General features: G+C 35.0%; 1 protein-coding gene across 2 annotated transcripts; it reads right to left on the reverse strand.

The window, feature by feature from the left end:
• Positions 1-8,370: 8,370 nt before the first annotated feature.
• On the reverse strand, positions 8,371-26,049 carry LOC143153451 (uncharacterized). 2 transcript variants are annotated; one of them, XM_076324695.1, is made up of 8 exons: positions 25,732-26,049; positions 16,807-16,989; positions 15,593-16,059; positions 14,834-14,959; positions 10,158-10,579; positions 9,737-9,864; positions 9,542-9,607; positions 8,371-9,367 (listed from the first exon to the last, which is right to left on the reverse strand). In XM_076324695.1, the coding sequence occupies exons 2-7, from the start codon at positions 16,985-16,987 to the stop codon at positions 9,558-9,560; spliced, it is 1,374 nt and encodes a 457-aa protein (XP_076180810.1). In that variant the 5' UTR covers positions 16,988-16,989; positions 25,732-26,049; the 3' UTR covers positions 8,371-9,367; positions 9,542-9,557. The 2 variants fall into 2 exon arrangements, with proteins under 2 accessions (XP_076180810.1, XP_076180812.1); XM_076324697.1 differs by lacking the exon at positions 25,732-26,049 and adding an exon at positions 24,996-25,722.
• Between the last annotated feature and the right edge of the window lie 43 nt (positions 26,050-26,092).

Raw genomic sequence — 26,092 nt, forward strand, 5'->3', positions numbered from 1 at the left:
GTATGTACAAATTTTATTTCGATCCCTGTGCAAATAACAAGCATCCTGTGTATACCTCTAAACGCGATATTGATGCGTATTCTTTGTGAAAAATTTATATTTTGACAGCTACATTCGAATTGACGTTTTAACGGTGCCAGTGCCGTCATCTAGTGCTTCACTAATGAACTATTTCTCGACAAACTTGGGCGTTTTGCCGTAGATGGAGTCACATGTACTTTTTCGGATTATTTAAATTTAAAACAAATTAATTAATACTCGGAATTTCTACTTCTGCACGCGATTATGAGTCAAAGATTAATTTATTATGCTTAAATCATATTCCTACAACCATCATTATCTCATTATTTAATAGAAATTTTAAACTTTTGCGCCCCTTATTTAACCAAGCTTTCCACGTGCAACTAACAAAGTATTAGAATGTAGTTGACAAAATATCAATTGTTCACAAAAAATAAGGATTAATATTGTATTTATTTGTGTCCATAGGATGCTTGCTAGATTCTAAGTGCAAACAATAATTTATACTTATAATGTTATGTTTTGGAACTCCTGTGTATTGCAATGTAAGCATCGAATAAACTTTTGGTTAAAGTATTTTACATAAAATTGTATGTACAAATTTTATTTCGATCCCTGTGCAAATAACAAGCATCCTGTGTATACCTCTAAACGCGATATTGATGCGTATTCTTTGTGAAAAATTTATATTTTGACAGCTACATTCGAATTGACGTTTTAACGGTGCCAGTGCCGTCATCTAGTGCTTCACTAATGAACTATTTCTCGACAAACTTGGGCGTTTTGCCGTAGATGGAGTCACATGTACTTTTTCGGATTATTTAAATTTTGAAATAATTAACTAATTTGTAGGATTTGTGCTCCTGCACGCAATTAGGAGTGAAAAATTTATTTATTATACTTAAAATATACCCGTTCAACCATCATTTTGTGTGGTTATTTAAGAGGAATTTATAATTTTTACCCCAACATTGTAGCAAGCTCTCTAAGTTCAACTATTAAAGCAAAATTTATTCCTCATTAGTAAAGGAAAGTTACATCTTGACATTTATATTGCATTATATGTTTTAAGTGCAACTCATGTTAAAAGGTTTTGTCTTCTTAAAGAGTGGGTATACATTATATATTGAACTGCATTGTTTATTGGATACATTGATTGAATAATTGTTTAATTCCTGTGAATTGAACAGTACACGTAATCGTGGTACGTGTTGGAGAGCGGAGCTAAAATATAATTAATTATTTTGCTAAACATAAAATTTATCGTTGCGAGCATCTGCAGAAGGATCTTTCTTGGAATTTCAAATTTGCCTATCTCTGTACAAAGGAAACACAATTCTTACGAAAAAAAAATGTAATGTAGAAGTTGGAGCTTTTACACGTATTGTGCCCTTTATCAGAACAAAATAAATGTTAAAGTAATGTGTCTAGTAAGTAATTATTACTTTCATGTTTTAAAATTTTAAGAAACATGTCAAAAATCAGCTTTCGTTTCGAATACCGATAAAAATTAATTTCTACAGACAAATAAATCATTTATAATGCATAGATAAGATGCCTATTGTAACATTAATATTTGGAACATGCAAAAATTGTTATTAATAATCGCGGAAATAAAGAAACGTATACCAAAACCGTCATAGGACCATAGTTTAAACAATTATTGACAATGTCCTAGTATAATTAATGGCTTAAAATATCATTTCGTCCAAATATTCTTTGTTCGCGAAGTAATTTTTCGGTAAGGTCCAACTGACATTGTCAAGGCTAAACGTTCGATTATCGATGCACAAGTGTTCATCACGATGATTTTTCTATCTAGAAAAGCGATTAATTGAATTTCGGCACTTTTCAGTAAAAAATAGAACTTCTACGCGTATTGTGTAAATTATATGAATTGAATAAATATCATATTAATGTATCTAATAAACATTGTAACTTTCTATGCTTTAAAACTTTACGAAACACGTTTTACTTTGAATCTCGATCTAAATCAATTTCTATAAGTTACTTAATCACTTATAATGCATGAATAAGATGCACATTGTTCGATCAATATTAGGAACATAGATAAATGTTAGTAACAATCGCGGAAATGAACAAACATTCATCGAAACCGTTCGTTTCCGCAGATTTCGCAATATCTTGATGTTTATTTATCATATTTATTTACAATCGTTACAGAACCATAGTTTAAACAATTACTGACAATATCCTAGTATAATTAATGGCTTAAAATATCATTTCGTCCAAATATTCTTTGTTCGCGATGTAATTTTTGGTTGAGGTCCAACCGACATTGTCAAGGCTAAACATATCGATTATCGATTCACAAGTGTTAATCACGATGATTTTTCCATCTAAAACAGCGATTAATTGAATTTCGGCGCTCTGAAGTAAGAAATACAACTTCTACGCGTATTGTGTAAATCATAAGAATTAAACAAATATTAAATTAATGTTCGAAATAAACAATTATTACTTTCCACGCTTTAATACTTTACGACACACGTTTATATTTCGAAACTCGATCAAAATCATTTTCTACGACTTACGTAGTTATTTGTAATGTATAAATAAGATGCACATTGTTCGATTAATATTAGAAACATGCGTAAATGTTAATAACAATCTTGGAAATGAACAAACATTCGCCGAAATTGTTCGCCTTCGCAGATTTCGCAATATCTTGATGTTTATATATCATATCTATTAACAACCGTCGTTGGACCATAGTTTAAACAATTATTAATAATGTCCTAGTATAAATAATGGCTTAAAAGCCACCAATTTCTTGAAATATTCGGTTAGATCGAACAAAGACAATCGAAGTAACGGCAAGTGACCTTGTGATGGGTATATAAGGAGTCGACGGTTTTCTTAAATTTCATTCCATGGGGAGCCTCCGAGGTGGACGGACGTCTTCGTTTTAGGTACCTGGAAGAGGAGGGGGGAACCACCTCTTGGTAACCGGTACTGACTGCCGATAGGCGGTGGTCAGTACTGGCGACCACTTTCTCGATTCTTTTTTTTTCAGCTTTTTCATTTGTTTAATTTATTTTATTTGATCTCTGATTTTAATTTGAACTTGTTTTTCTATATTTATTTTTTTGTCATTGCTTCGTTTATTTTCTTTCTTTCTGCATGGTCACTCTATAAGTACAATATAGCTCTCTTAGGTAGATGTATCAGAAAACGAAGAACGAAGAGGACGAAGAGGATGGATTGCATCCTCCGCGGGACTGTTAATGTTAAGTATAGACTAAGTTAGTTTTAAGGCGACCATGTAGGAACATTTGTGCTCTGCCGAGTAATTATCGAATCTTTAGCTTATTTTTGCTCGCTTCCTCGTTCCTCAGCCCGGTCACCACTGCTTGTTGCATAAGCAAGTGACCGGCCGTGTAGCTGGTCCGAACGGTCTATCGCCGTCTTCTCCGGTGTGTCAGCTTCCAGAGGGGGCATGTTGCGAGCACAGGAGCAGGCATTTTTGCTGGTCCCTGCGAAAGCCTCCAAAATAAGACCCTCTCATCGTAAAGGTGGAGAAACGGGGCACTCCTCTAGGGGAGTGGATGGCGTCGTTCGTTTCCTCTTGAATCGGGCCCACCGAGGGGATACGGGATAGACCTAGTAGGACCAACTTCACGGTTCGCGTCGCGTCTTTCCCAATTTTGCCTCATTTTTCCACAATGTAATTGCTCGGCAGAACTAAACCAGGAGATCGAAGGAACATTGATTCCTTCTATCTCTGCGGTTTAGTAATTTCGTTTGTGTCGCGTATCGAGGGAGATCGATGGAACTTTGATTCCATCTATCTCTCTCCGGGTCTCCGCTCGCAGCAACCTCCACGCGGTGAGACCTGGTAATCGCTATTACTCGCGACGAACGATAATTAGTCGTCGCAGGTAGTACCGAGCTAATTGGCTGCGAATTTAGAATAGTTAGTTAATATATAAGAAACAAATGAATACTTTAGGAAACAACATTTTTATAATGCGTATGGCAGTTTGAGTATATTAATGAAGCGAAAGAATGCAATTGTATCTCCGATGTAACGATATGTTTGAATAAATTCATTTCGAGTAACAACAGAAGCTTTCTTTTTGCCTATTATTTGCTTCCTTTTCCTTAACCCGATCCTCTGCTGAAAATACCGAAAGCAATACCTCAGCTATCATGTTCTCCTGATACAAAAATTCTCATGTTAAGAGGTTCTCTCTTCTTAAAGAATGACTATACATTATTTATTGGATTTCATTGTTTATTGGATACATTGATTGAATAATTGTTGAATTCTTGTGATTTGGACCGTACACATAGTCGTGGCACGTGTTGGAGAATGACATTCTGTGTATAGACTCTATACCTCTATACCTCTATATACCTCTAAACGCGATATTCATGCCTATTTTTTGTGAATAATTTATATTTTGTCAGCTACATTCGAATAAGCGTCGAAAAGTACCTATTCCTCCATCTAGTATTATGCGAACGAACTATTTCTCGACAAACTTGGGCATTTTGCCGTAGATGGTGCCACCTGTACTTTTTCGGATTATTTAAGTTTTAAAGAAATTAAATAATTTTATAGAGTTGTGCTTCTGCACAAAGTTAAGAATCAGAAATTTATATATTATTGATAAATTAAATCTGTACAACCATCATTTTACATCACTATTTAAGAAAAATTAGAATTTTTAACACTAACATTGTAGCAACCTTTCGAAGTACTACTATTGAAGCAAAATTTATTCCTCATTATTAAGATATTCAAATGACGTATCGTTTTAGGTTATACATTACGCTCCCTAATGCTTCAACAATAAAATGGTGCTGGGCATCTATTTCGCGCAGCGCATGCGAAAACAACGTATTTGAAGAGAAAGGGTAACATGGTGACTTTTTCCTTGATTAATCAGAGTTGGTAAAATGGGCATTTAGTGCAACGTCTCTTATGAAAATTAGTATATTTTTAAATCTTTGTTTATATCTTTATGCACAGTTTTCTGTTTCATAACCATAATGTCTAGAAGAAATGAAAATGCATTTTGTAGTTTTTTTTGTTTTGCGCTAACGCCGCAGAGAAGGTAAACGTGTCGCTTTGAGGGGCTCCACTTGTGCATGCAATTTAAATAATCTCTAGTGACGAATATAAATAGTTGTTGTGTCATTTAAAGCCGAGTTTACATTGAAAACGGAGTTTTAAAAATCCATTGATATTCCTTTTCTGCTTTCGATTAAATATGAAAATGTCTTTCCTTTCAAATTATATAGTAAATATGGAGACTTCTCAGGAAAGGAGCATAATCTCTGTACTTTTATATGCACTAAAGAATACTACATATAAAATTGTCAAGAAAATAATATCGCTCTATTTTGAACAATTTTTCAACCGGAATGCAAGTAGAAATATTAATCGGGTGTGGCAACCTTGTTAATAAACTAAATCCACCAAAAGGTGAAGAATCAAGATTAATTTTATTTTCTCCAAATTATCGATCAACAATCGAGTGAATATATATGAGAATCAAAATGTTCATTAATGCGACGTATAAGTATTGCTACTTTGCATTAATTACCAATTATAATGTCACAACCGATAAAAGTTGTTATAGCCATCTTGCGGTGACATATATGAACTGCAATGAGTCCCCTCCCTTAACCCCACCGTAGAAATGTAACTCGCTGCGCTTACTTGTGCATAACATCATATTTTCAGGCGTCAGTTTAGTTCGTGCGCTCTGCCGCTAGATAGTTATAATATTTATCTGTCCGTAAGACGAACAAGATTTTTAAGGCACGTGTAAACACAGCACCAAAGAATATTCATTGTTCAGGATCGTTGAAAATAATTGTAATAAACAAAATGACATTAATGTTATTAATTTATAAGCACAATTCATACAAATTTACAAAATTTGTAGTATCGTAAGTACTGGTAAGTACTTAACCCTCGACCGGCGGATGCCGGATCATTGAAGACCCATTCCTTAGGACTGTTTTATCTCAGAGTTGGGCCATGTGTTTACATTGTTCGAGCCACAGTACTCCCCTCTCCCCCCACACTCTAGACTTCAGAGCGATAGGATCATGTTCCCGCCTCGAAAACGATGCATTCGGTTGGCAGTTTCTAACATAGCAGCGATCGGGAGAGTCGGTTTTCAGTTTATTTGATTTTACAGTGACAAATATAAATCGACGATGTTTGAACCAAAGCAGTTGATGAAGCAGAGCAGTGTCTTCAGTGAACTTGTGGATCACGAAGAAGATTACAACGACGAAGTTTCATCGGATGGTGGAAGTACTACGTCATACAGTGATACGGAACCCGAATTACAAGATTTCGAAAGTGATGTGTTTTCTGGCCTGGATTCGGATGAAGATGACACGGACGATAAAAATCAAATTATTTCTGGACGTATATGGGGGTATATTCCTCGTAAAGTTGACGTAGAACAAATGCAAAATGTGTCACGAACTGGTACTTTAACTCGAAGAAGCGAAAACATTATGTCCATTGAAGAATCCTTTCATCTCTTTATCAATTATGAAATCATTGACATCATTGTCATGCATACAAATAGAAAAGCAACAGATGCTTACAGTAAAGAACCGCAAAAGCAATGGAAACCGGTAGATCACGTGGAAATCAACGCATTTCTTGGTCTTTTATTGATCATCGGGCGGTTTAGAGAATCGGACGAAACCAAGGACTATTTATGGACAAAAAATACTGCATTTTCAAGACAGGTTTATGCGGCGGTAATGTCTTGCGATAGATTTAAGGATATTTCGAAATTTATACGATTCGATGATATTACCACGAGAGCAGATAGAAAAGTCATTGATAAATTGGCTCCACTTAGGGATGTTACAAATATTTTCGCGGCAAATTGTAGAGAAGCTTATAGTGCAACGAATGCAGGTACAGTGGACGAGCAATTGGTCACTTTTCGTGGACGATGCCCTTTTAAAGTTTATATGCCAGATAAACTCGGAAAATACGGGATTAAATTATGGACGCTTTGTGACGCGCAAACATTTTATTGTTGTAATTTTGATGTACATCTGGGCAAAATAGGAAATATTCCTAAAAGAGATCAAGGTCAATACGTGGTTAGACATCTCACCAATTTTTGGAACCATTCTTTACGTACAATCACAACAGACAATGTTTTTACTGACATTACTTTGGCCGAAGATTTGTTACGAAATCAAATTTTCCTTGTAGGGACAGTACGCAAACATAAAAGAGACCTACCAAAATCAATGGTCAACACACGTTCGAGGCAACGATTTTCATGTGATTGTCTATACACAACTAACCTTACACTCGTATCGTACATTCCGAAACCCCGAAAATGTATCGTGCTACTATCAAGTTCAAGCTACCATCACGAACATAGTGTTTCCGGTCCAGAAGACAACTACAAACCTGAAATAATTTCATACTACAATTATACTAAGGATAGTGTAAATAAATTTAGTAAATTATTACGAGAATATTCTTGCCGAAGATCCACAAGGCGTTGGCCATTATCGCTTTTTTTAAATTATGTTGATATGGCTGCTTACAATGCATTTGTCATATGGGTTACAAAAAACCCTTCTTGGGAAAGCCACATGTCTATGAAAAAAAGAAGAGAAATATTTCTCGAGAAATTGGGAAACGAATTATATGCGCGAAATATCGAAAGGCGTGCCACTGATTTCGAAAACCGAAATCTAATAGTTCCTAGGCACGTTGTTAATGCAATTGAAAGTACAGGTAGGAAACTGAAAAGAAAAGAAATGACTTTAGAATACCGAAAACGTTCAAGATGCTACATATGCGTCGGAAATGATAATAAGTACAGTACGAGATGCGATGCATGTTTACAATTTATTTGTAGTGCTCACTCAAAAATTGAAAAACATGCTACTTGTGTGCATTGTACATTAGTTGAATAAATATTATTCGTTTGTATCTAGCAAATAATTTTCTTGACCTTCGATTATTATTGACAATCATAAGCTTTTGAAAAATAATTTATGAAATCGTTTTATTTAATGACAAGAAGGAAGAAAGTTCTAAGTTAGACTTTTACATTATGTTTCTAAACTATTTTATGTGAGTAATTAGTTTCTCAAATGTATGCAAAAGTAATGTCAACTAGTGCAATTGAAAAGTATTATTTTCTCATTACGATCAAATATATTGACCGATTTATTGAGTTGAATAAAAAAAGTATTTATTTGTGCAGTTTAAAGCTTCTATAAATTATTCATTGCAATGAACTTCATTGGTTTATAAATTATTTTAAAATTAATTTGTTTTCTGTGGATGTCAATAGAAGAGCATTAAAATTAACCAGTTGATTTTTAGTCTTTTATTACAAAAAGAATCTTATGTACATGTGAATCACTGCTCTGATTGGTGTATAAGTTGTATCTATGCTCATAACAAACATTAATCTATATTCATAGTAAATTCCTTAAAGTAGTTTCTTTCATTCTGTTAAGTCTTGATTGTTAGCGCCTGAACTATGGCTTATAGGCAATAAATAAATCACATGTACCTTTGCACCACTCATATTGCACGGTTTCAACAAGAATATTCGGCTAAGTAATTTAACCGCTGACGTATTGAGTGCACTTAAGTCATAACTTTATTTATGTGTCTCTTCAAGGTCAGAAAGATATTAATTCTTTTAGTGGTAGTGTATTTGTCATAAATATGGGCTACAGATTTATTCTACTTAAAGAAAATGATCTCTATTAAGGGAAATTGATGAACTTCTATTTTTTTACCATGTCAAATTGTCAATCTTCAATCACAATACAAAACTCATTATGTCTCTATCAACTATCGAATAAAAGAATGTTGCATGTGTAAAGAGCGAGTTAAATACTATATACTTGCTGCCACTGAAAGAGTAGATATTTGCAATAGTTTATTTTTTCATAGTGGAAACCTAACTTACGTTTCACTTAGCATAGATTTAAATCTAGAAAAATACAGTCTGTTTCTTCTACCGACGCGCTACTCAAACCTGTCCACAAATTTCTGAATAAAAATACAATTTGTTTGTCAGTCGAGTAACGTTTTATAATAGCATCTGCATAGAGTATCAACTATCTAAATTTTTTGGCTAGAGCCTTGTACAAGATTTCCCAATTAAGAACATACGGAGGAGAGAAAGTAAAGCTGTATACCAATCCGAGAAAGTTCCGTTTTTTTGTTGTTGTAGTAAATTAATGTTCATAACCAGTTTGTTTAAATAATAGTAAAATGAAAGGTTAGTAATTGTAGCTGTTAGTTGATAATAATTGTTTCTCTCTTGAGTGTAGCTCCTCCTTTGTCCAAACCCTTAAATTTGAGAAATTAATAAGTGACCTATATATATATGTATATACACATTTTGTTTCAGATTTGAATCATCTACCAAATAATTAAGTAGTTATCAAAAATGCAAATTTTATATTTAAACAAGTATTATATTTTTAAATAATATAGAAAATGTATTTAATAACAGTTTATTACCTTTAAAAATGTTTCTTCACTCATGTTTCTCCTGCTTCTGTGGATAGTCTATTTGATCGTCTTCGTCTGAAACAGTTGAACAGAAATTGAATACAAAAATATATTACCTTTATATCCAAATAAATTAATATTTAAACATAAAGTTTAATTAAATAATGATTCAATTTAGTATAATATTCTTGAAAACGAAATTACCTTCACCTTCTTCTTCAGCCTCAACTAAATGCAAGTCACTACTTTTTTGCTGAGGTTCTTTGTCATAGTCAACACCCTCGTATTGATCATCACCTGCCTCGGCATTTTGATCTGCACCATCATCAAGACTAAAAATAAACAAGTAAAAATGTTATTACTATCTGAGTTTTATATATTTAAAAGAGAGTCCAATATATTGTAAACTTAATGATTTATGTTTTGCTTGTTGTTTCATACAATGTAAAACAAACCATAAAAAAATAAATTTAACTTCAAAAGAAGAATCAGTAAAACATGACAACTTGAATAATTAAACTTAAAACTCGACTAAGGGATCTATTTTTCACCTACTATCGCATTATATCAATATAAAAGAGATAATTAAACTTCAATAAAAGAGTTAAAAAAAAAAGCAGTGTACCCAGAAAGTCGAAGATGATTGAGTTCATCGCCAATTTCTTGAACACCAGGTCCAACGTTGTACCATCCGTTTTCGCGTCTACCGGGAAGTTGTTCATCGTTTCTTTTTCCTGGAAACGGAGGTTCCATATTTCCGTTTTCGACTTCGTTTTCCTTGCTCGCTATATCTTTCTTCTGCTTAAACACTTCACCCTTCTTCTTGCCAGGGTTCTCATCCTGTTTATCCTCGCGATTCTCGAGCTTTTGATCGATTATCACTGGAATAGGCGGCACTCCCACCGGAAGCTTGGCTTTTGATGCCGATTTTGTGATTGAAAGTGACTTGTCCACCATTGTTGATACCGGATTGATGCTACCTGAAGGTGTTGAAGTCTCCAACTTCAGCGGTGTAATGGACTTCATCGAACTGGTTGCCACAGTGCTCTGAAAAATTTAATTTACTTCGGTAGAACTAAATGGAATTGATTTATTCGTACATTAGGATTTTAGTTGAAATTATATTGGTAGGTTAATCCATTTCCAGTTAAAGATGGTATATGAAATGCATTAATGTTTTAATCAATTGGCAGACTCTTCATAGATATACATATAAAGATTCCCTTTCTATAAAAAGGACTTCTAAGTTTCATGTAAGTGTTTTTTAGGCTGGATTATGCATAAAATGTAAATAAATTATTGGTATAACATCTGGAAGCTGATAGATCTTATGTAAGAAGACAAAACAAATCTTAATAAATGTATTTTAATAACATCTTTCCAGCTATTATATTTTTTCTGTTAATGTACAGATGCAATCGTAATATTAAAAAAAATATAAATATATACTTGCTGTTCCTACATACGTTGAATAAAATTCTGTTAAAATACATAATAAATAAATACTTATTGAGATATATTCATTTTTTCTCAAGAAATTTCTGGATACATATACTGTTTCTTTATTTTCATATAATTTTCTTCTGTCCAATTACAAGTCAGTAATCTAAGAAACACAAACCTATTTAAACAGGAACATTGAATTACAAAATGTCGCACAATTTAGGGTATTAACTTACCTGTAAAGATTCTTTTGGCGAAGAAAAGTAACCGTTTTTTAAATCTAATTTGCCTCTTTCTTGAAGCTACAAAAGCATATAAATAAAGAAATTTGCACAAAGCATGCTGTTTGCTGAAGAGAAGGCTATCTAACAGAAATTAAACTACAAGAAGTATAAGAAAGAAAAGAGTGAATCTCTTTATTATAATTAATTATTATAGCCGCAGAATAAACCGTTTACTTTCAATATTTTATTAAGTTTTTACTTTAAAAAATAAAGATTACAATTTCTATCATTTAAAAGTAAAGGTTCAAACTTTTATACAATTTGTATGTAAAACGCTTAAAAATTCAAATATTCATTTTTACAACTTCCGCGATGGACAAATAAATTTTCACTTTCATAGTAACAGCGAAATAAATTTTTTTTTATTATTATAACTAAATATTTAGTTGGTATGAAATGTTCGAAATGCAATTTTACTGTATTATAATTTGAGGGGATAAGAAATTTTAAATTATATTTTAGTTAATTGTTACTTCAATTTCTTTTAGTAATTTTAATCATATTTCAAAATACTTGAATTGAATGAACAAGAAAACTGCATTTGAATGCGACTGTGGAACAGTTTTATTTAACGAGTAAGCGAAAACACAAAGTTTAAATTAATTTTAAACGTTCGTAGTCGACTTTAATTAGCATCTCGTATTCGACAAATAATAAAAGTTAATTTTTTTTTTCACTCGCTAAAAGAGATTAATCTGTGAATTAACTTACAGAGTCTTTAAAAGCATACTTGAACTAATTCATAAAGCCATTTCAGAGTTTAATAATTTAAGAAAACATTAGAATTGAAACCACTTCACCACTTACTATGATTTTCATCTACTTTAATGTTTCCAGGGGAAAAAGAATCTGATGCAGATTTGCATCACTATTCAGTACAGCAGACTAGTATAATGGAAGCAGATTATAGTTTAGTTAGGTTGTGCAAGGGTGCCAGAAAAAATGCAAGCAGATCAAAATAATAACAATTTATTAAGGCATTGATTAACACGAACATACAGGCACATTCAGTACAGCTTGCAAGCTACACGTACATAATTCTTTTGTATATTGTTCACTTAAGGAAAGTATTTAAAAATTGTTTAAATCTTATTCTCAATAGGCTGTCAATAAATCAAATAATTAGGAAAAGTACAAATGAGAGTACACAGTTAACTTTTAATTTAAACATTTGGATATTTAAATTGAATAAATATTTATATCTATAAATCAAATAAATATTACCATGTTAATGTTAACATGTTTTTTAAATCAAAAGATACAAATTATAATTAAAGCATAAATATCCTTTCTAAAGTTAGAAAATTTCAAATACTTTTGTAAAAGTTTCAAAAATAGAATGGTACAATTGTTAATATTGGAACAATTTAGAAAATGTATGTAGATGTACATAAAAGCATAAAGCTTTGTTAAAGTTTCATTTCCATCTCTAAGGAGATTGTGTCAATATAAAAACAATATTAATTTCTTGATAGCCTATTGCATTTTCTTTTACAAATATAAATCATTAAGTATAGTAATTCAAATTTAAAAAAAAAAATGCAATTGAGATCACATGATTATGAAAATAATTGTGTCACAAGAAATCACTGCAAACTTTTATTCATTTGTTACACCAAATATCTAAAATATTGCACAGGACCAAGTCCTTAATTAAAAAGCCTACATAAAAATAAATGTTAATGCCTAATATACCTCCAGCCACTAAAATAATATACGTGTTAGTTGGTTTTGTTACATTAATAAATCAATATAGACAGATTAATTGTTCCTTACGATTGTCATGGTTTCTTTTGTTCAAGTTCAGAATGAAAAACACAGTCTTTCATTGAGGAAAAGCACAGTTTGTTCGTGAAAATATATGCACAGATTTATTAAAAGTTGTGCATAACAAGGACAAAAGACAAAATTCTGCTGTCGTTAAAGACATATAAAATACTTGTATAAAGATTTTCTAATGTTTTTTTAACTATTTTCATTGCATTTTTTTATACAGTTTTACATTTGCAGTACGTTTCTCTACGTTTCTCTTATAAATGGTAAAACAATGAGTCTCTCTCCCTCTTTCTCTCTCTCTCTCTCTCTCTCTCTCTCTCTCTCTCTCTCTCTCTCTCTCTCTCTCTCTCTCTCTCTCTTTCTTTCTACATATATTGCTAAACAAACTTCAAAAGTGATGATTCATTTGTTTGTTCACTTAATTATGAAATAGTCAATAGTAAGGCAGTTTAATCATTCGTACCATTTCTTAATAATAAATAAATGCCTTTACATTACAAAACAAAGAAAGAAATAGAATGATCTTACATGGACAGTCGATTAACACTTAAGTCATTGTATCATGCAATGAATTTTTCATATTCTTTATCATTTAACACGTTACCATACAACCTTTTGATCACTTTAACATTAACTTTCCATGAAACGAGTTGTGTACTTCAAACATGGTTTTCTTATATCACCCTTATACATTTAATCTACAACAAATTACTAAATGTGTAAGGAAAAAATGGTTCTGCTAATCACCTTTGAGTTCTTTAAACCAACTAGGAGTATCATCTATCTACAGCACCCAGTACAAATCATGAAAGTTACTCACATGTGTAAACATTACCAGAGAGGTTAGACCAAAAGTGACTTTGATCGTTGGCACAATTGTTCAGTACAAACAACTGAGGTGCTTAAAGGCACTTCTTTTAAATCTCCATGAGTTGAACATAAATCGTGTTGTACCATTGTGTGTGTTCATAAACAATTACAGCAAAAACCTGAGCTAATCTGTTTTCAGTTTTTGAGTCCATTTCACCCTAATATTTACATTGAAGTGACATTTTTTCCTTGAACAATTCATCCCAAAATGTTATTAACAGTACTTTTTCCATATTAACGTTAATTACTCGCAGCACTTTCGATACAAGAAAGTCTGACCAGGTATTGCACACATCGGTAACTAACTCTCATTTATCAGACTGATGTCAAAGAAGTATTGAAATTAAATTTTTACCGAATAATCGACAAACTGATTTAAAATTTCTCTGGCAAATTCCTCTGCATTTTTCTGGTCTTTATCAAGTTTTTCTTCTGCTTTCATAGAAGTTTCTGGATCCACAACCGCTACAACTTTCTCGTCAGGACGAGGAAGGGAATCAATATTTTGCTTCAACAACGGGATCTCGTTTCCTGGTGAACTTGAGGACGACTTCTTGTCATCTATTCTTTCATTGGCCTGATTAGGTGGCGGTATCACACGTTTTAATTGTTCCTCGTCAGAATTCTCGACTTTATCGTTCTCAACTTGAGTTTCGACCACCATTGGCTGAATATCCAATTTCTTCTGGCGTTTTTCGTGTACGTTATAAGGTAATGGTAACGAGTCCCGTAGTTCTCCTTCCTTTGGGTCATTCGGACCCACAGGTATGATGTTTCCGTTCTTCTGAGCGAACTGTACGTCGTTGAATTCGTTTGTTTCATCATTCACCCGTTGTTCGTTCGATTGTAGGGGGTCTCCAATTGCGTGGTGTTCAATAGGTGCGTGTAGGGGCTGCGGATTTTTATCGCCATTGTTCGGCGGACTTACCTGTTGCTGTTGCGATGGGCCAATCGGAGACTTGATGTTGTTTACATTTCCGGGTTTTATCCGTTGCATCGAGGAGTGCAAATTCGCTATGCTTGGGCCAGGGGAAGTAATTTTAGTCACCGATTTCTAACAAAACAGAAAAATTCAAAGTTGTTGAAAAATAATTTGCTGTCACAGAATCCTAATTATGCTACTATAATTTAATTAGCATTAAAATAACAATCAGGTGATATAGATTGTTTCTCTTTTAGGACGAAACATTTAGAATTTGAGGATAACCAGAAGCGTTTGTACCAGGAATTCTTGAAAATGACCACTTTCGTTTTAAATACAAGAACATCTATTGTAAAATGTCCACCAGTGTTAACTATATATTTTGGAATTTAATCCGACTATTTTCCGAGTTTTCATAATTCTAACATTTCATTTGTTACAACATTCTGTATTTTATACCTTTTAACCTCTTAAAATCACGCTCAAATGTTGATCTGTAACGAATAAATTGTAGATACGATTGTTCGAAATCGAGAATTTAAAAACTTAGAGGCTACGATATTGAGGGAGAAATGACAATTTTTTCATAGTTTAGGAGTAGTTTCATACAGTAGTCAAATTTCAATGCTCGATAAAGTATCGATACAAGCAAGTACAATTTATTCTGTTACTTTTCTAATGTTCTGTTTTTTTTTCTCTCTAATCATAGTAATATAAGTATAGAGAAATTCTACTAAATTTTAATTGCAAATATCAACCTCGCACCTTGGCTTTTTCCAGCTCACGTGTAAGCTGGAATATTTTCTTCTGAAGATGTTCAATGGTGTTATCAGTAGTGCCATGGTTTCTCAGTACGTCCTGGTACTTTTGCTTCAGCTTGGTCTTCTCGGTGTCCAGCTCCAGTAACCTGGTTTTCAGATGCTCCAAGGCCTTATCCTTTTCCTCCTTGGCTTGCCGACGAAACTCTCGAAGTGTCGCCTCTAATCTGTTCATGTCCAGCAAGGCCTGTTTCTCACGTTTCTTAAACTCCTCCTGCAGATCCTGATGCTCTGTCTGCAGGATCTTGTAAGTTTGCTGAAGGGAGCTGAACCTCTGCATCGCTTCTATGCTGTTCTTGTCCCGCAAGGACTTTTCACGAGTGGCCCGTTGCTGAAGTTCCTGCTTTACGGCCGCGTTCGAGCTCTTCTCCTCGGCTAGGGATTTCTCGAGTCGCACTTTGTACTCGAATATAACTGGAAATTAATCAGAAAGGCCAATCGATACGTATGTCGGTTTGTAGATTGGTAGTCATTTCTTGTATTATATTTATATAATACTACAATATTTATTTATTGAACCAATAAATATTTTTGAACTCGCGCGCGTGCACACACTTTTATATGTGTAATATATTTTTTCGACTTCAAGGGAACACCATTTTATTTATGCTTATATAACTTTTAAATCACAACAGATATTGAATAATCACAGCTGGAAACCCAACAAATTTCGAACATTCTTTTCCATTGATTTATCACAGTTCTCTAGGAACAGCATAACTTTCGTTTGAAATATTTTTCAAAATTTTCTATAACAGAAGACTTATATAAGAATAAATAAAATGGAACGGTTGTTTCCCAATAGTCAAAAAGCAGCAACAACGAAATACGGTACTGTCCTTCAATTGGACCAATGAACATTTTTGATCCAGGTCAAGACTTAATTCTACCAGTTGTACAGGGTGTCCCAATTATCACCGGTCGATTTCAATTTCGCGCTATCGTTAAAACGTCGAATCGATTAACCCGAAACTTGACATGCGTCATCTGGACAAATGGGAAATTAATCGTGGAAAAGTACACGGTGAAAGAACGCGTGTTACGAAAAAATCACGATCTTTAACGATTCGAGAGGGAAAAAGTAAATCGACTGGTGACACCCTCTACAACTGTCCCGTCGTTTGAGTGTCACACATGCCTCGTAGGTGAACGGTCCCGTACCTTGAAGTTGAGCAGCAAGAGCCTCCTGTTGATGAGTACATTGGGCGTGATGTTCTCGAAGCCTGGCCATCTCCGAGGTGGTGGTGCGGTAGAGAATCACCAAAAGAATACCCACCACTCCGCAACCCCCGTATACGGCCAGGCGGCCACCCCGGCCCCTGCCGAGTCGAGAACCGGTCATCTCTGCAAACAAAGAGGTATATCACTTTAATTCATCGCTTCATTAACTCTGTAAGTAGACTGGTGTACAGGTCTATTGAGTGTTTCCTTATTGGGGTAACTGTCCTTAGGGATGCACTCGTCGTTCGAACGTAATGAAACAACTTTATGAAAACACATCACTTATTTGTTTTCAATTTATACTCGTCTTCGCGTATTGGTATTCCTTTTGACAAATTGGTGCACAACTACTGCAACAAACGATTTCTATGATCACGACTAACGATTCAGGTCTAATGATCCGGATGGACAAAGACGTAGAGGTACAAAAGTTGGTAATTAGACGTTGGTAAATTCAGATTGCGACGGATGATGTTCGTAATACTGTACACAAAGGGTGTGCAGTTCTAAAAATAGACTCAGTCGATAGAAGAAAAAATTCTTCGTAAAAAGATTGCTCGGCAAGAAGTCTGCAGGCGTTTTAATCCTCTCGACGTAAGATTGGGGACAAGTTGAATGGTAACAATTGCGTTCCGCGTGTTTCAATAGTGATTTTAACCGGTGTGTGTACCGCTACCGAGATTCGTGGAATAATTTTTGACGAGCACGAGTCTTCGGTTGGAGATCCGAGTTGAAGAAAGCAGATAGACCGAAGAAAACGTAGAAAGTGGTGGAATGGACGTGCACGCGCCGAAGAAAAGAATTGTTAAGAACGTTTCCAAAGAGAATCCTTGGTTGAAGGAAAGCGTCGGGTAGGCAAGAGGCTTCCCTCCGTGCAACGGAGAACTGAAAAATTAGCGTTTGTTCAACTGTAAGCGCACGGAATCCTTTTGTTCACCACGGCGAAGTGAAAACGAAGAATAAGGTCAAGGGGTGAGAGAGCCATGAACAGGAAAGTAATTTACGCCAGCATTCGTCATAGTCCGCGGTTCAACGTTAACTCCGAGTGAAAGTCGATGACTGCAACGAATTGTACGATAATTTCTGCTTTATTTCGCATACCGTGCGCATCTTTCTCGTCGTTACGTAATATCAACGGACACCAACCTCGCGTGCATCGTCTTGCCTCTTTCTAAACCTACGGATTAATTCAACTATCCACTAGTTCGTTCACCTTAAGGATTACCTCTGCCGAATCGGACTCTTCGGATCGTTTCGCAAGGTTGGACTTTGATGGAATTTGGTGAAGACTGTTCGTGAAAATATTGATATTTTTGCAGCTCGAAAAGGCAGTCGATAATTGAAGAAAGCAAAGCAAGTTAGCGATCTATAAATTGGAAGGGTGGGTTGCAGCATCTAAAAGAGGAAATTTGATTTTTCCATAAAATTTTGAAGCTTTCGTCGAGTTGATTTTCATCCAGACGATAGAAGGGCTTTTATTTTATACGTGTGCCAAAGAAATATGTTGCATTGAGAAAAATGGCTTTAAAGTCTCGGCGTACAATGTTAGAGTACACAGAGTTCCGATCATAGTCGTACGGTATTATCAATTTTTCAAATTTCATCAGAATCTTACCGATAACACTTTTAGGACTTGAATCTTTAAGAAAATGTAAAATAAAAAATACAATTTTTTGTGAAAAATACAATTGAACGCGGTTGTCGTGCAAACTAGACGACATGGAAATGAACAATGTGTTCCGTGTATCTTACCCACTTGAACATCTTCGTTACTTCAAACAATACAGGAAAACGTTACTTAAAATTTACGGGTACCGTTAGTTGTTTATTTCGATAATCGATCAATGAATATTGTAAACAACCGCCAATGATCGAGTAATTTAAAAAAAAAAAGAGTTTGAAACGAGTCAAATCGACCTCTTTGATAGTTCTAGAGTTACACCGTACAACCGTTTAGAATAATATTTTCGCGGATTGACAGGATACGCGTGTCACACGGTGTATATTGAGGAATGAAGTCACGATTGCTAGTCTCTGGACAATTCCGCAAACGTGTACTGTTGCATCTCAAGGAAAAACGTGTTTTCTTACGGGGACCGCGATTAAACGGTCGGTCAATTTCCGTGAAAGCAGATTTTAGAAGGTAACTACTTAAACACCACGATCCGCGGAGCGTGCAAGTGTGCACGACAGACGAGGGAATTGGCCGGCATTAAATTTAACGAGCGAAGAACAAGGCCGCAGAATTCGTAATGGTTGCAACTAGTGCTCTGAAACTTAAACGAAGGATGGTTCGTCCTAATTATGTCTTCCGTCCATATTTTCTCCTCGCGTGTCTTTACTACGGCAATTCTAGTAACTTCCATCTTCCCTGAGAACCTGTTCCTTGCGAACAACGCAACAAAACCGTCTGAAGTATCCTCATTCCAAAGGCGGCTTTATTTTTGTGTCTTCGCTCGATGGAGGGAAATACCTACATATTTTCGAATACCTCGCTATTAATGCGCTCGTTTGGTTACCTAAATTGTCCGCTGTTATTTAAATACACGAAAAAGTCACGTACTGTTCATAATAATTACGATTGGGAGTCCTACGACGACCCAGACTACGAATGTCTAAATGCTTTGTCGTTAATGGATTCGTTCGGTTACCCTAGCCAAGTTGCTCGTTGTCTTTTGGATACACCAGGAACAAGTACGTACATTCCTCGTAATGAATGCTCGATCGATTGTACAGTACACGCAAGACAAATGATATTTACCGAGAAAAATATTTAAGAAAGAACCCTCTTATTATATTTATGATTTTATTGCCGAAAATATTAGGTTGTTCGGAAAGTCATTTCGAATAATTTGGAAACCATTGACGATTTCGGAAACGTTGTTTTCCGACAAGAGAAATTTTCTTGGAAAAATATAGATTACACCGTGTCGGACACTTTTCAACGATGAAGCCATTACGAGAAATGGTAAGATAATTTTCAATGAACGTACGTTGTACAGGTATCAATTTGAATGTTAACCAGGGACACGCGTGTTCGGAAATCATAGTGCCAGCCTGTCTCGTGGCAAGTTTCCGTTTCCTGGGTTTCAAAGAAATCGAAGGAGACACCATCGGCCGAGAAGACGGTTCGTTTTCCTGTCCCCTTTAATCCGCCGCGATGTTACATTTTGTCTTCCGTAAGGCAGCAAGTTGTACAAGGGAAAATTGTAATTGTACGTTTACTGGTTCCGGTGTTATTTTATATGTACTAGGAACTAGAGTACCGTACACCGGGCGCGAAAATACTCCATGGCTACAAATGCATGACACTGATCGTGAAGAAGGCGGTCCTTTCTAAGCTCGCGATGCGCAAGATAGGTGCGCAACACACATTACGTGCAATCTGGTATGGTGGAACGATATTTTTGTGCCGAGTGTACAAACGCGTTACGTGTGCTCCTTGCGAATACAGGTAGTTCTCGACTTACGACGGGAGTTTCGTTCGGTAATTTTGCCCGTAACACGAATTCTGTGCAAGATCGTCACAGATAGATACCATCGGCAAACAATAAAATAATCTACGTTCTTGTTACTCTTTATTTGTTCAAGCTTCGCGATACACGTGTATACGTATTCGTACAACGCAAAGGAAACGAGACTAGTATTCGATGGGCTCGAAAAATTCTTCAGAATTTTTTCTCCGTGATTATTACGGGTGGCATGATCCATCGATTGGACTCGAATAGGAATGTCAACGGAACCAGGATTTCGTAATTGTACGAAACTGTTCAATTTTCCTTACGCAGTTTGCTTTCTCGCAATTCATTTATTAATATTAGTTTTCACGTTTATTATTTGTCTTCTTTTATCACTCCTTCGATTACCAGGCATCAGGAACACACAAATTTAAAAGTGTGTAATATAAATACCGAACAACAATGACGGTAAAGCACGGCACAAGGATTTACAAATATATTTTTAACGATGTATACAACAAAACTAGGGAATGTAGTAAAACGACGATACGGTATTTTTATTTATTTTTGCATGATAAGAGGAATGAGAAATTTTTGTTTCTGAAAATTTCTTACGCCCAAGCGTTTCTTTTTTTTTTTTTTGTTTCACGTCGCGATCAAGCCCACGTTATCGCATCGATGAGAAACAGGAACAGATAAAGTCTGCATGTTTTCCTTGCAAACCATCGGTTTTATCTCACGCTCAGCCGGTCTGATAGGTGTTTTTCGATACGTCTCGCATCCAGGCGTCTTTACTATTTTATTATGGAAACTAGATATTCCGTATTAGCTGCGGTTAAGCGGCTACAAGGGGGATACGGTGCAACGGCGGATGGATTACAAGGACAAGCGAACAGAAGTGACGTAAAGAGAAGTCACGGAGAGAACTCGAGGATCCATTTGGATTCTGAAGAAACGTACGATTCTATTTAAAATAACACCGGTGACCTTGGCAAATCGGAATCGAAGACCTTAGCAAAAAAATGATCCAGCACTGTATATCCCTCTTCCGTTATTTTTAAACGCAGTACAGATTCTATCGTTTAAATACTCCACTATTTTTAACGTAGTATTACAATTCCAATACTATGGAACTGATACCAGTACATTGATGCAAAGTTCTTGTCGTATAACATTCACTATACCATATTTAGTGGTACAGCATTGCTATACTTGTATAATAGTGATGCGGTAGTAAAAATATTGCTTCAGTTTGATAGTTTAAATAATATAAATAATTAAGAATACTAGAAATTCGATTACTACGAATTATTTTTGTCATTTATTATTAATATAAAAGTTTGCACAACTCTGTCAGATGTATACGTTGAGCAGGTGTAAAATAATGTGCCAATGTAATCGCTTTAATAAATTGCACGGACATTTAATTATTAATAATACTTCGTTAAACTGCCGGATTAATATTTGGCGGGATAAACCAAATTCAATTTTGCTCAATAATTCAACACGCGCTGCCACGAAATTTCCCTTCATTTCACTTATAATACACTGCATAAATCCAGGCTGCTTTTCATACATTTTGACGGCAAAATTAGTGCTTCTGTACGGGAGGAATGAACTATAATCATTTAAATATCAATACAAAACGAAGATAACTTTTAGAGTGTTTAAATAAACGTACTTCGACAAAACGAGAGAACAACATTTCAAAAAATTGAATTTAGAAAAGATAAGGTTTGAATTTGATTTGAATAATTTTCGTATTATGATAAGGTTTTTGTCAGTATGTATGCGGTTTAAGGAACGACCAGTCGGCTCATGGATTAAGTTTTATTTTCGTTTTGCTTCACGTCGACCTTCGATGGCGTTGGCTGCAAACTGTATAAGAAAAATTCAGTACCAACTGAAACACATTCACGATCTTTTATTGTAACTTTGACTTTTGAAGGTTAAGATAATTAATTAAATATTACAATTATATAAACGAAATTACAAATTAACCATAATTACTGCCAGATGGCTACTACGGCAACTTCTTTTCGAATGTGAATTATACGTTACTGTTGCAACCTGCCTTTGAAAAAGAACTTGTCCATATTACTAAAAATATGCTGAAGGCATCACTAACTAGAAATTGACGCGCGTCTACGCATTCGTGGTAGTCTGGACAATCCTTTGTTAGCCTGTGTACATATAGGAGCTTATTAAATATAAAGGAGTTTTGTACTATCGATTATTGATTGGACTGCTCTCACTTATTTCATCGTAGAAATGAAATATCGATTTTTAATATCACCGAATTTGATTATTTTGCGTTAATTGATTAATTGCATCGCCGATCTAGTAATCGCATTAAAGGTTCATTTGTCTATTGTTCAATCGAGTCTCATTACAATTGTCAATCAATAAACCAAAGGTAATTATTGATACAGAACAATTCATTAAGTGATAATATCGCATCATTATTGTCTGTTATATGTATTACATTATTATTAATTAATCAAACACGTAGCTTTCAGAGCGATTGAGTGGATACAGAGTCTACCTGCATAATTAGATGTTAATGCGTGCTTCGAGAATTCGCTAACAGAAATAATACACAAGAACGTGTGAAAGCTGAAAGTTTTTTGCGACTACAAATGCATAAGATATAAAGTAGAGTGAACAACTGGAAAAGTGAATTAATTGAACGAAACGTAAATGTCTCGGTTGATTTGTGATTGAACAAATAGAATAGCGAATTTAAATATTTCAGAATGTTCGGACAGTTGTAAATAATCAATGCTTCGGTTCTTAATACATGAAAATCTATATACTAAAATAAGTTCAATTGTTTGAAAATTTTTTCAAAATTCTTAGTTTCAAAAATTCTTATACAAATTCTTGCACGTAGCCATCCAGGCTCTAGCGTAGATGTAGGTGAGATTACGATCGAATGATTATAGTGATCAAATTATGGTCATTAGATCGCAATGACCATATTATGGTTTTAGAAATTCCTTCCGTTTCTCGAGTCATCGAATATCTCTATCATATCTCCAAGCCCCCCGTTTCCTGTTACTCCATAGAATCCGTTGATCCATCGAGTTTCGATCGCCAAGGTATGCACGTATGTATATATATGTATATATGTACGTATATACATATAGGGTAACGCGAGTAGACCCAAACGTCTGATATTGGACACCGGTAATTACGATAGACCGCTTTTATCGCTGTATTTCTGTCGGTTCTGCGTGAACGGAAATTACATCCGTCTCGCATGGCTCATCCATGCTTCACTCGTCCTTGCTGATCGCGCGAATTACCGAGGATGTTTGCCCAGAGAGACGATACTCCATGTGGGGAAAAAAATGTGGGCGCGGGGTGGAGTTGCTACCTAGCGGCTGAATTCGAGTTCACTGACACTTTCGAGCACGCGCGATAGATCCTGGTTTCGTCTGCTTTCACGTGTGTCATGTTTGCTATATGCTCTGCTCTGTGAGCTTTCTAACAGCACTCGAATCAGTATCAGACGCATTTAATTTACCTTATTACACGGCAATTTAATCAACGATGGTACCACTAACTAACTCGGTTTTACTTTTCCTTTAGAAACGGTGCGTTTCGTTTGAAATTTTGGTTTCCAAAATTTGAAAGGTTTCGTTTCGTTAATGTATATCAATTTCGAGGGTGTTCCTATTACAGAAACGAAATAATTCGAAAACATTTTATTTTCACGATAACGTATTCTATATTCACGGCTCGATTATATTTTTAGTAAAGTTCGTAAAATGTTCCGACGTGATACGTAAAGCGGTTTGTAAAAATTGTACAGGGGATAATTTTATCGCCAATTCGATAGAGTTCTCAGAAGGCCAGTGTAAAACCGGTTTATAGCAAACAGCATGGTGTAGGATCATAAACTGACCATTTTGAAAATACTTCACGCACCGTTGGAAGTTCAGTATGCAATTAAATTATTTCTCATCTTGCCATTACAATTTATTCTTAATAACTCTGAATAAAAACAATTTCCTTCAATAGTGTAGAGTGCCATTTCGACAAAAATTCAAACTATAAAATTGATTAATTAATTCTTACCTAGTTAGTACATGGTTAGTAATAATAATAATACAACAAGATTAAAACACAATAATTAAGCTTTGCATTAATTATAAGAGCTTGAAATTTACATATGTATAATCGAGCATCCATCTCAAATGTTCATGGTAAAAGAAAAAAGGAATAATATTCGATTTCACATAAAGGATGACTCTGAAAAGGCTGGCAGAGGACAGTGCTTTATGATTTAGTGGTCCTCTTGTTTTAAAAGTGCAATTGCATTTTTATGGATCTCTATAATCAAAGAATTAAGATTAATTATTTAAAAAATACTATCAATCGCGCAACTTCTGACATTGAGAACACATTACAAAAGTCAAAGGTTATGTATAAAAATATCCTGTTAAACGACATTTTTTTTCGCCGAAGTTGCATAAATCTTTAATATAGCCTCATCAACTGATTATGTATTTCAGCATGGAAACAAATAATAGATATATGTTTGAAGTTATTTGTTCGATAAATTTTAACTAATTTTTTATTCAAAAGTAGATGCGTACTTAATTACTTTATGAAAAGCTGAAAATGATATGACACATTCTATTATATATATATGAAAACACTTACTGCAAATCACCGCGACAAATGCATCGGGTCTTCTTTAAAAATGTTTGTTTACCCAAAAAATTTGCATCACACGTTATATGTAGAACACGGTTATCAAACCCACGAAACTGATGCACATTATTTATCAACAGTTCTCCTTACGTGCATCAATTATGATTCCCGCGTAAAAAAATATCACACTTATTGGGGTACACAATTAGTTTATATTTTAAAGACTAGCCGCTACATTATAAACAACGTACCGTCAAGAATATTCTTTACAAATTTTTCTGCGAAGAAAAGACATTTTGAAATTAAAGTTTCGTTAATTTTCATTTACATTAAACAGCTCCTACAATATTTAAAATTTTTCAAGCTTCGAAAACGCGTGTCACATTATTAAAACGGACGCGTCGATCGTTTCCTAACCAAACACGTACAATTTAAAACGATGTCAATATATTATCGAACATTTTACAAAACATGCTTTCCCACTTATAGACTACAAAATCGACCGTGGACGGTTACCAATTCATGGATAATTATCATCATAGAATTCCATCGGTAGTTTACGGTTTATTTTGCAGCTGGTACAACTTTTTATCGACACTTCACGGGACACATTCGTTCGATAAATACTTGAAATCTCGGAGATCGTCACAGCCGAGGCACGGTCATTCCGTTCCATTTACACCGATCTTCGATTTGGCACGTTAAAACACACCACTCCTCAAACTACGTATCGAAGTGATCCTACCTCATGCACAATGCGAATACCGCACTCTCAGCTCTCCGTCATCGCCGCGTCCTCGAGCGTTGTCCCGCGGGCAATAACGAACGGTAAACAGGCGTCGCGACGCAATCGTCGGCCAGCCAGACGTAATTACGCGGCCGCGAATCCGACGTGTTCGTCGACAGAGCTATCCTCGACTTGTAATCGATGTCGCGATCGAGACGAAGCACAGCCGACAGGTTAGGACTCGTATGCAGAGCCTGGGACTCGACTATACAGTACGACGCTTCGAATCTGCTGCCTCCTCCACTTGCTTGCAGCTGCCACCGCCATTAAGCGAGTAGCGCGTCGACCAATCAAGTGTCGCCACTTCGATGGATGGCCA

This window comes from Ptiloglossa arizonensis, chromosome 12 (genome assembly GCF_051014685.1).
Source record: "Ptiloglossa arizonensis isolate GNS036 chromosome 12, iyPtiAriz1_principal, whole genome shotgun sequence".
Taxonomy (NCBI): Eukaryota; Metazoa; Arthropoda; class Insecta; order Hymenoptera; family Colletidae; genus Ptiloglossa; species Ptiloglossa arizonensis.

Excerpts from the sequence above, each read along its gene's own strand:
- LOC143153451 (XM_076324695.1), bottom strand. The coding sequence starts at position 16,987 with ATGACCGGTTCTCGACTCGGCAGGGGCCGGGGTGGCCGCCTGGCCGTA. Across the intron at positions 16,060-16,806 it reads TCTTGCTGCTCAACTTCAAG|TTATATTCGAGTACAAAGTG; the intron begins GTACGGGACCGT and ends ATTAATTTCCAG. Across the intron at positions 9,608-9,736 it reads GGCTGAAGAAGAAGGTGAAG|ACGAAGACGATCAAATAGAC; the intron begins GTAATTTCGTTT and ends CAACTGTTTCAG.